Genomic DNA, 15,058 nt, shown 5'->3' on the forward strand with positions numbered 1-15,058 from the left:
GTTGTGGAGGTCAAATCAAATCAAATTTTATTTGTCACATACACATGGTTAGCAGATGTTAATGCGAGTGTAGCGAAATGCTTGTGCTTCTAGTTCCGACAATGCAGTAATAACCAACAAGTAATTTAGCTAACAATTCCAAAACTACTACCTTATAGACACAAGTGTAAGGGGATAAAGAATATGTACATAAAGATATATGAATGAGTGATGGTACAGAGCGGCATAGGTAAGATACAGTAGATGGTATTGAGTGCAGTATATACATATGAGATGAGTATGTAAACAAAGTGGCATAGTTAAAGTGGCTAGTGATACATGTATTACATAAAGATGCAGTAGATGATATAGAGTACAGTATATACGTATACATATGAGATGAATAATGTAGGGTATGTAAACATTATATTAGGTAGCATTGTTTAAAGTGGCTAGTGATATATTTTACATCATTTCCCATCAATTCCCATTATTAAAGTGGCTGGAGTTGAGTCAGTGTGTTGGCAGCAGCCACTCAATGTTAGTGGTGGCTGTTTAACAGTCTGATGGCCTTGAGATAGAAGCTGTTTTTCAGTCTCTCGGTCCCAGCTTTGATGCACCTGTACTGACCTCGCCTTCTGGATGATAGCGGGGTGAACAGGCATTGGCTCGGGTGGTTGTTGTCCTTGATGATCTTTATGGCCTTCCTGTGACATCGGGTGGTGTAGGTGTCCTGGAGGGCAGGTAATTTGCCCCCGGTGATGCGTTGTGCAGACCTCACTACCCTCTGGAGAGCCTTACGGTTGTGGGCGGGGCAGTTGCCGTACCAGGCGGTGATACAGCCTGACGGAATGCTCTCGATTGTGCATCTGTAGAAGTTTGTGAGTGCTTTTGGTGACAAGCCGAATTTCTTCAGCCTCCTGTGGTTGAAGAGGCGTTGCTGCGCCTTCTTCACGATGCTGTCTGTGTGGGTGGACCAATTCAGTTTGTCTGTGATGTGTACGCTGAGGAACTTAAAACTTACTACCCTCTCCACTACTGTTCCATCGATGTGGATAGGGGGGTGTTCCCTCTGCTGTTTCCTGAAGTCCACAATCATCTCCTTAGTTTTATTGACGTTGAGTGTGAGGTTATTTTCCTGACACCACACTCCGAGGGCCCTCACCTCCTCCCTGTAGGCCGTCTCGTCGTTGTTGGTAATCAAGCCTACCACTGTTGTGTCGTCCGCAAACTTGATGATTGAGTTGGAGGCGTGCGTGGCCACGCAGTCGTGGGTGAACAGGGAGTACAGGAGAGGGCTCAGAACGCACCCTTGTGGGGCCCCAGTGTTGAGGATCAGCGGGGTGGAGATGTTGTTGCCTACTCTCACCACCTGGGGGCGGCCCGTCAGGAAGTCCAGTACCGAGTTGCACAGGGCGGGGTCGAGACCCAGGGTCTCGAGCTTGATGACGAGCTTTGAGGGCACTATGGTGTTAAATGCCGAGCTGTAGTCGATGAACAGCATTCTCACATGGGTATTCCTCTTGTCCAGATGGGTTAGGGCAGTGTGCAGTGTGGTTGAGATTGCATCGTCTGTGGACCTATTTGGGCGGTAAGCAAATTGGAGTGGGTCTAGGGTGTCAGGTAGGGTGGAGGTGATATGGTCCTTGACTAGTCTCTCAAAGCACTTCATGATGACGGAAGTGAGTGCTACGGGGCGGTAGTCATTTAGCTCAGTTACCTTAGCTTTTTTGGGAACAGGAACAATGGTGGCCCTCTTGAAGCATGTGGGAACAACAGACTGGGATAGGGATTGATTGAATATGTCCGTAAACACACCAGCCAGCTGGTCTGCGCATGCTCTGAGGGCGCGGCTGGGGATGTCGTCTGGGCCTGCAGCCTTGCGAGGGTTGACACGTTTAAATGTTTTCCTCACGTCGGCTGCAGTGAAGGAGAATCTGCATGTTTTGGTTGCGGGCCGTGTCAGTGGCACTGTATTGTCCTCAAAGCGGGCAAAAAAGTTATTTAGTCTGCCTGGGAGCAAGACATCCTGTTCCGTGACGGGGCTGGTTTTCTTTTTGTAATCCGTGATTGACTGTAGACCCTGCCACATACCTCTTGTGTCTGAGCCGTTGAATTGAGATTCTACTTTGTCTCTATACTGACGCTTAGCTTGTTTGATTGCCTTGCGGAGGGAATAGTTACACTGTTTGTATTCGGTCATGTTTCCGGTCACCTTGCCCTGATTAAAAGCAGTGGTTGGCGCTTTCAGTTTCACGCGAATGCTGCCATCAATCCACGGTTTCTGGTTTGGGAATGTTTTAATCATTGCTATGGGAACGACATCTTCAACGCACGTTCTAGTGAACTCGCTCACCGAATCAGCGTATTCGTCAATGTTGTTGTCTGACGCAATACGAAACATATCCCAGTCCACGTGATGGAAGCAGTCTTGGAGTGTGGAATCAGATTGGTCGGACCAGCGTTGAACAGACCTCAGCGCGGGAGCTTCTTGTTTTAGTTTCTGTCTGTAGGCAGGGATCAACAAAATGGAGTCGTGGTCAGCTTTTCCGAAAGGAGAGCGGGGCAGTTAGTTAGAATAGCAATGATCCAAGGTTTTTCCAGCCCTGGTTGCGCAATCGATATGCTGATACAATTTAGGGAGTCTTGTTTTCAGATTAGCCTTGTTAAAATCCCCAGCGACAATGAATGCAGCCTCCGGATATATGGATTCCAGTTTGCAAAGAGTCAAATAAAGTTTGTTCAGAGCCATCGATGTGTCTGCTTGGGGGGGAATATATACGGCTGTGATTATAATCGAAGAGAATTCCCTTGGTAGATAATGCGGTCAACATTTGATTGTGAGGAATTCTAAATCAGGTGAACAGAAGGACTTGAGTTCCTGTATGTTGTTGTGGCCACACCACGTCTCGTTAACCATAAAGCATACGCCCCCGCCCCTCTTCTTACCAGAAAGATGTTTGTTTCTGTTGGCGCGATGCTTGGAGAAACCAGCTGGCTGCACCGACTCCGATAGCGTCTCTCCAGCGAGCCATGTTTCCGTGAAGCAAAGAACGTTACAGTCTCTGATGTCCATCTGGAATGCTACCGTTGCTCGGATTTCATCAACCTTGTTGTCAAGAGACTGGACATTGGCGAGAAGAATGCTAGGGAGTGGTGCACGATGTGCCCGTCTCCGGAGTCTGACCAGAAGACCGCTTCGTTTCCCCCTTTTACGAAGTCTTTTTTTGGGTCGCCGGCTGGGATCCATTCCGTTGTCCTGGGTGAAAGGCAGAACACAGGATCCGCTTCGCAAAAGTCATATTCTTGGTCGTACTGATGGTGAGTTGACGCTGCTCTTATATTCAGTAGTTCTTCTCGACTGTATGTAATGAAACCTAAGATGACCTGGGGTACCAATGTAAGAAATAACACGTAAAAAAACAAAAAACTGCATAGTTTCCTAGGAACGCGAAGCGAGGCGGCCATCTCTGTCGGCGCCGGTGCCCACCAGCTTCGAGGGCATTATGTGTACTTTGCTGCAGGAGGGACTGGTGCACTTCACAAAATAGATGGCATCATGTGGTAAGAAAATTATGTGGATATATTGAAGCTACATCTCAAGACATCAGTTTCAGTAACCTGTGCTTTTTGTCTTTTTCAATATATCCACATAATTTTCTTACCACATGATGCCATCTATTTTGTGAAATGCACCAGTCCCCCAAGTTAAAGCTTGGTCGCAAATGGGTCTTCCAAATGGACAATTGACCCCAAGCATACTTCCAAAGTTGTGGCGAAATGGCTTAAGGGCAACAAGTCAAGGTATTGGAGTGGCCATCACAAAGCCCTGACCTCAATCCTATAGAAAATTTGTGGGCAGAACTGAAAAGCGTGTGCGAGCAAGGAGGCCTACAAACCTGACTCAGTTACACCAGATCTGTCAGGAGGAATGGGGCAAAATTCAACCAACTTATGTGGGAAGCTTGTGGAAGGCTCCCTGAAACGTTTGACCCAAGTTAAACAATTTAAAGGCAATGCTACCAAATACTAATTGAGTGTATGTAAACTTCTGACCCACCTGGGAATGTGATGAAAGAAATAAAAGCTGAAATAAATCATTCTCTCTACTATTATTCTGATATTTCACATTCTTAAAATAAAGTGGTGATCCTAACTGAGCTAAGACAGGAATTTTTTTTACAAGGATTAAATGAAAAACTGAGTTTGTGAAAAACTGAGTTTAAATGTATATGGCTAAGGTGTATGTAAACCTCTGACTTCAACTGTATATAGATTTGTTTAGTAATGGTATTACATTATGTTCTATACATTGCTCATACCATAGGTGATCATTTTCTGTCCTTTATTTGTACAGCTTAACATCTCAGGCCACAATTTAGTAGAATTATCTGTAATGCAGACTATGAATTACTGTATTATAAAGGCACCAATTGTCATACTTGAGTAAAAGTAAAGATACCTTAATAGAAAATGACTCAAGTAAAAGTGAAGTCACCCAGTTAAATACTACTTGAGTAAAAGTCTAAATATTTGGTTTTAAATATACTTAAGTATCAAAAGTAAATTTAATTGCAAAAATATACTTAAGTATCAAAAGTAAAAGTATAAATAATTTCAAATTGCTTATATTATGCAAATCAGACAGCACAAATGTTGTTGTTTTTTATTTAAATTGACAGATAGCCCACTACAACACGCAGACATATTTTACAAATGAAGCATTTGTGTTTAATGAGTCTGCCAGATCAGAGGCAGTAGGGATTCCCAGGGATGTTCTTTTGATAAGTGTGTGAATTGGGCCATTTTCCTGTCCTGCTAAGCATTCAAAATGTAACAAGTATTTTTGGATGTCAGGGAAAATGTATGGAGTAAAAGGTATATTATTTTCTTTACGAATGTAGTGAAGTAAAAGTTGTCAAAAATATAAATAGTAAAAACTAGAGGTGGGACCAAGTCATTGTTTTAGCTCTCAAGTCTCAAGTCAAGACCGACAGGTATCAAGTCAAGTCTCAAGTCCTAAACTTTGAGTTTTGGGTCCTAAATGTAATACCATTTCATATCTTTAACAAGAGTAATAGTATATTACATTTACGCAAATCATGAATGCTTTTAAAAATATCTATGTATTTATTACTTTCCAAATAATTGTTATATTTCCATGGATACATGGGTAGCCATGAGAAAGACCCCCCCAATAGTGATTGACTATCGAGGATCGCTATGGGGAGCAAAAAGGCGATGTAGGCTTGCACACAATCGCCCAACCTTAACACACACACACACACTCTCTCTCTGTGTGGTTACAGTAGGCTAACGTATGTCAATGGTTTTAGGAGCAGCAGTAACATCAGGCAGGATGTAGGCTACCAACTGCCTAGCCAGTTGTAGCTCAACCTTGGGTGCAAGGATCATGTTCCCGCACTGACTGACTGCGTGGAGGCTCATTGATTTAACGTTACGTTAACCTACATGCTACACTAGTAAAGTAATAACATATATAGCTGTCGACTATATTAACCTACATGCTACACTAGTAAAGTAATAACATATATAGCTGTCGTCTATATTAACCTACATGCTACACTAGTAAAGTAATAACATATATAGCTGTCGACTATATTAACCTACATGCTACACTAGTAAAGTAATAACATATATAGCTGTCGGCTATATTAACCTACATGCTACACTAGTAAAGTAATAACATATATAGCTGTCGACTATATTAACCTACATGCTACACTAGTAAAGTAATAACATATATAGCTGTCGACTATATTAACCTACATGCTACACTAGTAAAGTAATAACATATATAGCTGTCGACTATATTAACCTACATGCTACACTAGTAAAGTAATAACATATATAGCTGTCGACTATATTAACCTACATGCTACACTAGTAAAGTAATAACATATATAGCTGTCGACTATATTAACCTACATGCTACACTAGTAAAGTAATAACATATATAGCTGTCGACTATATTAACCTACATGCTACACTAGTAAAGTAATAACATATATAGCTGTCGACTATATTAGCCACAACTTACCGTTCTTTGTACAACTTCAAATATCGAACAAAGTTGGAAATTGTTGCGCCTTCGTCTGTCATTTTCTTCCCACATGTTGTGCGAGTTGCAATCCGTTTTTTGTTGATACAGTGTCGTCTTTATATCCAAAAATAATAATTTGGGGTATCATCTTTCCAAGGGCTCCATCTGAATTCACCCGCCGACATTCCTCTGCACTGCCACGCACAACTTTTTCTCAGATGGCACAATTTGATTGGCTGCTGCCCAATTCAAACTGTAATCCGTTAAATGAAGAGTTGATGCGTTGCACACTTTTTTAACAGCCTCATTTTTAATATTTGTGCTTAGGGAGAGGAGGGTATCAGGTCGAGTCAAAAGGCTCAAGTCCAAGTTAAGTCACGAGTCATTGGTGTTAAAGTCAAAGTCGAGTTGCAAGTCATCATATTTGTAACTTGAGTCTGACTCGAGTCCAAGTCATGTGACTCGAGTCCATATATCTGGTAAAAACCTACTTGTAGTACTTTAAAGTATTTTTACTTAAGTACTTTACACCACTGCCTACATTGCCAAGTGAAAGTCTACACACCCGTTGCACTGTCTTCAAATTTGATCTAAAAAGGGATAACATTGGATCATGCTGTGGAAATGTTTTAGAGCGGTAGGGACTGGAGGACTAGTCAGGATCGAGGAAAAGATGAACGGAGAAAAGTACAGAGAGATCCTTGATGAAAACCTGCTCCAGAGAGCTCAGGACCATTAGCGCACAGTCAATACAACGCAGGAGTGGCTTCGGGACTCTGAATTTCCTTGAGTGGCCCAGCCAGGGACCGGACTTGAACCCGATCAAACATCTCTCGAGAGACCTGAAAATAGATGTGAGGCGACGCTCCCCAGCAGAGAAGAATGGGAGAAACATGCCAAATACAGGTGTGCCAAGCTTGTAGTGTCATAACCAGGAAGACTCGAGGCTGTAATCCCTGCCAAAGATGCTTCAACAAAGTACTGAGTAAAGGGTCTGAATACTTATGTAAATGTGATATTTAAGTATTATTTTATATACATTTTCTAAGATTTCTAAAAGCCTGTTTTTGCTTTGTCATTATGGGGTATTGTGTGTCGATTTGAGGAAAATAACAATTGAATCCATGTTAGAATAAGGCTGTAATGTAATAAAATGTGTAAAAAGTCAAGGGGGTCTGAATACTTTTTGAATGCACTGTATCCATTGATTTTGTCAAAATTGCTCAAGCTCATTAACTTTGGTTAGGAAATCCTTAATGAACAGCAATAATCAAACCTCGTCTCTGATTTTCAAGCAGACTGGACCGTTCAGGATCACTCAACAACCCCTCTTGGAAGCCATTTTGGTGTGTCTTTAATGCTTCCACTACAATACTTGAAAATACAGAGGATTAATAACATTCCAATCACTCCACATTGTGCAATAAATACATAAAAAACTTCAGGTTTGGGTCAAATCCAATACAACTGAAACTCTCTGTATTTTCAAGTATTGTGGTGGCAGCATCATGTTATGTGTATGCTTGTCACCGTCAGGGAATGTGGAGTAGTTTGTGTAAATTGGCAGTAAAAAATCAGTTTCTGTAAGGGGTCTGTAGACTTTCACTCAGCACTGTAGACTGAGCATTCATTTCTATTACACTGTTAGGCTGGTGGAAATGGAGTGTGAGGAAGTCTGCATTTGAAGAAAACGGTGATATGTAGGCAAATGATTGACACTTCAAGGAGGGAGGGATATGAACAGAAACATGGACTGGGATTTGTTGCTCAGCTGGAGAGAAATGCGCATAGAGAGAGAGAGACTGGGGGGGTGAGCAAGAAGAGAGAGAGAGAGTGAGTGAGAACAGAGGGAGGAGAGAGGGAACTCTCGGTCCTAATCGTCAGCTTTCTTTTGTCACTGCGATTCTGTCTGCTTCTTCATCTGCAGCACACAGGAAAATAGAACAACATTGAAAAGAGTGAGGCAAACGAAGGAAAAAGGAGTGCGAAGCGCAGAACATATTTTCAGGATTTTCTGAGAGGGAAATAAGAGACTGACTCATACGGAGGCGAAATAAGTGGATGTGTGGGAAACCATTTACAAGTTTGAAGACAAACCTGTGAAGAGGAGAGGATCCAGGAACGGAGAGGACAAAGAGAGTGGGAGAGAGAGGGGACCTGTTCAGTCCCTCATCGTCATGCCACCAAACTGTCATTATTAGACAGCAACAGGATAGTCCTAGCTCCACCTGCCTGTCCACCTGCCTCTCTCCCACATCTGTATTCTGCAATTTTGGACACAACATCTGTATTGTCAAGCCTTGGATACATGTTGTTGGGTCCCAGAGGACGTGACAAGGCATCAGTTTGAGGGTTCTCCTCGGCAGCTGTGCCTGTGAGTGAGTGGGTGGAATTGTCTCCCTCTGCCTGCGCTCCGCTGTGTTGGGAGTGTGTGTGTGTGTGTGTTTGTGCGCACTGACCGATGTGTATGTGAACTCAATTGCTTGTCTCTGGTTGTTACAATTGTCTTAGTCATCCTTCAGCCTCTAACTGGGTTGTTGTTCACCTGTGAGTGTTTGTGTGTAAGTGCGTAGGTGTGTGTGTGTGACTCTCTTGGGTATCATTGGAACTGTATGTATGCACCAGCTCTTGCGTAACATGTTGCCAACTGCATGACATCCTTCCAGAAAGACTTCCACCTTCATGGACTTGACACGGAATGGTGCTAAAGGATTTGCAGTTGCACACCACTGTTTCGCCATACATGCATAATGAATGCATAGGGATCCATTATGCAGGAACTGGAGTCTCCTCGGAGGGCTTGAAGCCCATGTTAACCTCCTCAATAGTTTCCTCAAAAGAACAGTAAAGCGCTGTTAGTAAGACCTACAGACCCCTGTTATCAGCCACCAGTGACAGTGACTGTCTGCCTCTCTGTCTGTCTGAAGAGTGACCTCTCTATTTACAGCCACTTATTTGTGTCGTATTCTCTCTCTCTCTCTCTCTCCTATCTTCAACTGAATCCTGTACGTTTTGGTGTTACGCTTTGAAAGAGGCCATATACAGGGTCCATAGAACCTTCGACCAATCTCGCTTTATCCCTCCCTCCACAAACTCTTACCCTCTGGACCCTGCTCTCATTGGTCCGTCATCATGATTGGTGTAAACAGCATCCATTCAGATGGGCGAAATCGCTCCCGCTCTCTTTGCTCTGTGCGTGTTCGGCGGGACTTCAGGGTGATGGATCCCTTCCGCTACCCCCGCGCCCCCCGCTCTCGTTCCCTCAAACCCTTGTCCTTTCCTGACCTGCTGGGAAGGTCCCAGGATGGACAGAACCACCCACAGGCCCGCAAGAAGAAGGCACAGCTTGGAAAATGCAGGGTAAATTTATGTGGTTTAATTTGGTCGAAGCAGCAGACTTGTGTTGCGATCAGTGTGACTAATAAGATCAATGTGAACTGGTTTATTTAGGAGCTCTATTGATTTGTTGTCCGACATGATACCAGGATGACCAAAAGTCCCACCACACTCATTACACATTCAGCGAGCACATGCACGCACACACGTTTTCATATGTGTGACGTCTGTTTTGTCTGGTCTTTTTTTTTCTAGGCCTTGTACAACTCTATCAGAAACGAAAAGCTCCAGTGGACCATGTAAGTGTACTTTGCAAAAAATATATATATATTTTTGTTTCAACTAATTATTATTAAATAAAATAACAGGTTCCACAGCCTATTTTTTTGTTGTTTACTCAACATTACAGTCAGTGTTACCCAAAGAAGAAAAAAATGTAAAAAATAAAGTGGGGCACAAAAATTCAGTCAACTTAAAATGTATGTTTGTTCAAATTGTCTTATATGTTCATTGAACTAGAAATTATTATTTGGGCATTTTACATAAAAACGTCTGTGGAAGTAGTATGTCATTCAACATGTCCTCACCTGGGATTTGAACTCTTAACTGCTTGGTTCATGGCATTCCAATTTTCCTGCTACAACACCATGTCTGTGTCAATGACTGATTTCACCCGTATTGCTACATTTGGCACTTCAAAGTAAATCTCAGCTTTGTTAAAAGTACACTCGAGAAGAAAAACAATTTTATTTATTATAGTGGTTAAGGAGGAACATTTTAAACAGAGTAATATGCCCCACCAACATTAAACAACCATACAAAAAAATACAAAAATTGCTGAAATAAATAATTCAAATAAATGATAAGAGAATAGTCAGATTAACTGACATTTAACACAGACAAGCTGGCGTAGCAGGAAGATCAAAATGCCATGAACCAAGAGTTCAAATCCCAGGTGAGGACATGTTGAATAATAATTACTGTATAAAAGAACATGCACAAAAATGATCATGCTTGTCAAATATATAGGTTGAAAACATTGCATGTTAAAAGCATTGTGTGTGTAACTAGTTCCACAGAATTTTTTCAAAGTAAGATAGCCAAAGTATAATTTCTAGTTAAATGAACATATGTGACAAGTTGAGCAAACACATCATTTTGTTAACAGAATTTTTGGGCCAAGTATATTTTTTGTTTTGTTCAGGTAACACTTGAACTGAAAAGTTTAGTAAACAAACAAACAAAAAAGGCTGTGGAACCAGTTACTTAATAATAAATTAGATTTTGTAATATTTTTTTTTATAGTGTACGAATCAGGTTAATGTTGGGCATATGTTTGACTTTATTTGCTTGCACTTGCCTTATTTAATCAAAACTGCTGTTCAGGTTTCCTGAATAATGATTAATCTCAGGTTTGGATACATTTTCATAACATTACAAAATCAGCATATCAGAATATGGAATTAGCTATAAATCTACTTGTAATCAGTCTACAAGCAAAATCCCCCTTACAGAATTAACTACCAACTGTGCCCCTGTAGCATTTGCCAGACTGTGTGTGTGTTTGCCAATGGTTGCTATTCTGGACCTAGCCTTTGTGATGCCCTGAGACCCTAATTTAAGATTTAAGCTCTCCAGACTTCGTTGCTATGGATACAGGTCCCGACTTGCCTCTCTCTGTAATTACAGGTCGACGTCTCACTCCAATTCTTAAGCAGGCACGCGCGCACGTCCGCCCCCACATTTGGGGGTTCAGTCAGCCGCTGAAAGAGAGCAGTGGGAAAATCCTCTTCTCTCGCGTTCGTTTTCACTCTGCACGCTGCTTTAATCTTTCCCGGTCCCAACATCCCAAGGCTCGCCATGTGCCTTGCTCTCTATTCTCTCCTCCATCCTAGTTTTTCTGCCTGTAGCCTCTCTCTTTCCCTCTCCCCTTTTCTCGCTTTTGCCTCACTCTCCCGTTTTTTCTCTCTCTGTGCCTTTTCCCACCACATGCTCCTGTGGATTCAGAGAGGTCAGCAGTTACTTAGCAACAGATCAGAGCTTTTGTGTATGGTATGTGCTGAGTGCTAACTGGCCGATTTTATACTCTTCAGAATGAATCTAGCAGCGGCAACACAAGTGGTTCTTCGCTTAGTTTATGCGTTGTCCTTTTAAAGATAAATTGATAACATCCTGTAACGCTTTACATTGTACCTGTAGGTATAATGCTATAACCTGTTATAGGCATTCATAAGCCATTTTATGTCTTACAGTAAGGCTTATTGTGTTATCTCTATACATGTATATTTCTACTGACTCATAATGACTGGTATTTAGTCAGAAACATTATGAGATGATTCTAAGACATTAGAGGGACATGCGTGCTTACAACAAGTCTTGCAATGTAGTATATTTGAATCATAATGCATTCCAACAGCCAGCTTCAAGTGTTCCCTATGGCTTTGAGGAGATATTGTAAGAGATATGATAAACAAAAGAGTGATTGAGAGGGATGGAGTTATTTTAAGACACAGATCCTGGGGAGGGTCACACCAGAAGGACGAGCAGACTGTGTGTGGTTTGTGTCCACAGGTATGTTACTTCTGTGACAGTGGATGATTGAATCTTACAGATTGAGTGTGTGTGTGCCTCTATTTATATATCAGTGTGTGTCTAGCAGAGAGAGAGAGAGAGGTGGACAGTACCGTGTGACACAGCAGCACACCCCCTCTGACAAACAGCAATTTAAAGCTCATACATTAATGAATGTTTATGCGAGCAGCTGCAAGGCTTCACTGGTGTACCAATCTGTATTCAGTCCGTGTCTTCAGTGGGTGAGAGACACCATCATCCCCAAATGTCAGTACCGTCAGATTCTCTCTTATAGCATCGCGGAACACTCAGGCTCCTGAGTTCACGGGAAAATGGCATCTTTAAAACTGCCACAGTCAGTCAAAGAGATACCAGGACCTGTTATCTAACAGCCAGTGAGTCTCTCACCACTCAGACCAATGTGGATCGTTGCTCTTACAGCAAAAACAGGTCTCTGTAAGAGATGAATTATAGATATCTGAATGATAATTGACTGGATGATAGTCATTATGTTCATGCTTGTCAAAGTGAGTTCTATCAGTTGTCAGTGTCAGGGCTGGGTTTCAGTTTGTTAGCATTGCAGGAGAACTTTGCAAATATTTCTCCGATTGGCCAGTAAGATGCACGTAAGCTGCTCAGCTGGAGCATTATGGGATGTTACCTCTCAGCGTGGGTGACCCAGCCAGTGATCCTGAATTCCAGAGGCTCTCACATGAGTGGCATGCTGAGTGCATTAACCTTTCTGATCTCCCCATCCCGGATCCGGGATCGTGAATACAGACTCAAGCTCATTACCATAACGCAACGTTAACTATTCATGAAAATCGCAAATGAAATGAAATAAATATGCTAGCTCTCAAGCTTAGCCTTTTGTTAACAACACTGTCATCTCAGATTTTCAAAATATGCTTCTCAACCATTGCAAAACAAGCATTTGTGTAACAGTATTGATGGCTAACGTAGCATTTAGCATTAGCATTCAGCTGGCAACATTTACACAAAAAAACAGAAAAGCATTCAAATAAAATAATTTACCTTTGAAGAACTTCAGATGTTTTCAATGAGGAGACTCTCAGATAGCAAATGTTCAGTTTTTCCTGAAAGATTATTTGTTTAGGACAAATCGCTCCGTTTTCTGCGTCACGTTTAGCTATGAAAAAACCCCTGTATCCAGGATTGTGTAAATCTATCAGCAAGCTCATTAGCATAACACAACGTTAACTATTCATGAAAATCGCAAATGAAATGAAATAAATATGCCATCTGTCAAGCTTAGCCTTTTGTAAACAACACTGTCATCTCAGATTTTCAAAATATGCTTCTCAACCATAGGAAAACAATCATTTGTGTAAAAGTAGCTAGCTAGCGTTAGCATTTAGCGTTAGCATTTAGCGTTAGCATTTAGCGTTAGCATTTAGCGTTAGCATTTAGCGTTAGCATCCAGCACGCAACATTAACAAAAACATAAAAGCCTTCAAATAAAATCATTTACCTTTGAAGAACTTCTGATGTTTTCAATGAGGATACTCTCAGTTAGATAGCAGATGCTCAGTTTTTCCAAAAAGATTCTTTGTGTATTAGAAATAGCTCCGTTTTATACATCACATTTGGCTACCAAAAAAAATCCGAAAATTCAGTCCTCAAAACGCGAACTTTTTTCCAAATTAACTCCATAATATCGACTGAAAACATGGCAAACGTTGTTTAGAATCAATCATCAAGGTGTTTTTCACATATCTCTTCATTGATACATCGTTCTTGGACACATGGTTTCTCCCCTATATCAAATGGAAAAGTACGAGCAGCTGGCAATTGCGCACCGAATTCCACGCAGGACACCAGGCGGACACTTGGAAAATGTAGTCTCTTATGGTCAATCTTCCAATGATATGCCTACAAATACGTCACAATGCTGCTAAGACCTTGGGCGAACGACAGAAAGTGTAGGCTCATTCCTTGCGCAATCACAGCCATATAAGGAGACAATGGAAAACAGAGCTTCAGAAATTCTGCTAATTCCTGGTTGATGCATCATCTTGGTTTCGCCTGTAGAATGAGTTCTGGGGCACTTACAGACAAAATCTTTGCAGATTCTGAAACTTCAGAGTGTTTTCTTTCCAAAACTGTCAAGAATATGCATAGTCGAGCATCTTTTCGTGACAAAATATCGCGCTTAAAACGGGAACGTTTTTTTATCCAAAAATGAAATAGCGCCCCTAGAGATCTAACAGGTTAAGACATATGGCCCTTTCCCCTCCAAGCTATGAGGACTGATCATTCAAACGCCCTGGATCTGAACTGGAGGAGATGATTGAAAAGAGTTGGGGACTAGCGGGTTTTGTTGATGACGAGGGGAATTACAACTTGTATTTTAATTGTATCTTCTCCATAGCGATGAGGAGGAGTTGCGCAAGTCCTTCTCCGAGTTGGCCGATTTGCGAACTGACTCCGCCTCCCACACCATGAAGCGAATCGGCAGTGGTCTAGGCGTGGCCCAGAATCCTGACGCCCTGATCTATAAGAACGGCTTCCTGGTACGGAAGGTCCACGCAGACTCTGACGGCAAGAAAAGTAGGTTCCCTCTACCCTCCTCTGTCAACCATATCTGTTTTATCTCACGGTTTATAAATCCGACCATGTCTGTCTAAACATTGCTGTACTATAACTCATTTCAATTCAAAATCACATTTGGGATATTGAGTGGATATTTACTTTCTTTCTATGGTCTGTTTTTCAGCGCCCAGAGGTAAGAGAGGATGGAAGACGTTTTATGTCATGCTGAAGGGACTGGTCCTCTACCTGCAGAAGGTACACCAAACCACACCCCTCTCGGCATCCTAACAGTATATCCCACTCCGTGATTGGACGTGTGTGATAACATTCTGCTCTCTGATTGGTCTGTAGGGAGAGTACCGTCCAGAAAAGCAGCTGTCTGAAGAGGATCTGAAGAATGCTGTGTCCATCCACCACTCTCTGGCCATGAGGGCAGCAGACTACAGCAAAAGGCCCAATGTCTTCTACCTGCGCACTGCAGATTGGAGAGTGTTCCTCTTCCAAGCACCGTGGGTCTCCTCATCCTCATCTCCACCCTCCTCCACCCATTTCTTA

General features: G+C 42.1%; 1 protein-coding gene across 1 annotated transcript in view; it reads left to right on the forward strand.

The window, feature by feature from the left end:
- LOC110502377 (uncharacterized) overlaps nucleotides 1-15,058 on the forward strand; it is a 55,084-nt gene that overhangs the window by 35,462 nt on the left and 4,564 nt on the right. Inside the window, 4 exon segments of the mRNA XM_021580347.3 lie at nucleotides 9,635-9,678; nucleotides 14,343-14,521; nucleotides 14,688-14,758; nucleotides 14,855-15,012. Of these exon segments, the coding sequence (XP_021436022.3) occupies nucleotides 9,635-9,678; nucleotides 14,343-14,521; nucleotides 14,688-14,758; nucleotides 14,855-15,012 (452 nt within the window).

The sequence above is a fragment of the Oncorhynchus mykiss genome, chromosome 23, assembly GCF_057628025.1.
Source record: "Oncorhynchus mykiss isolate SJ-2025 chromosome 23, ASM5762802v1, whole genome shotgun sequence".
NCBI classification, from domain to species: domain Eukaryota; kingdom Metazoa; phylum Chordata; class Actinopteri; order Salmoniformes; family Salmonidae; genus Oncorhynchus; species Oncorhynchus mykiss.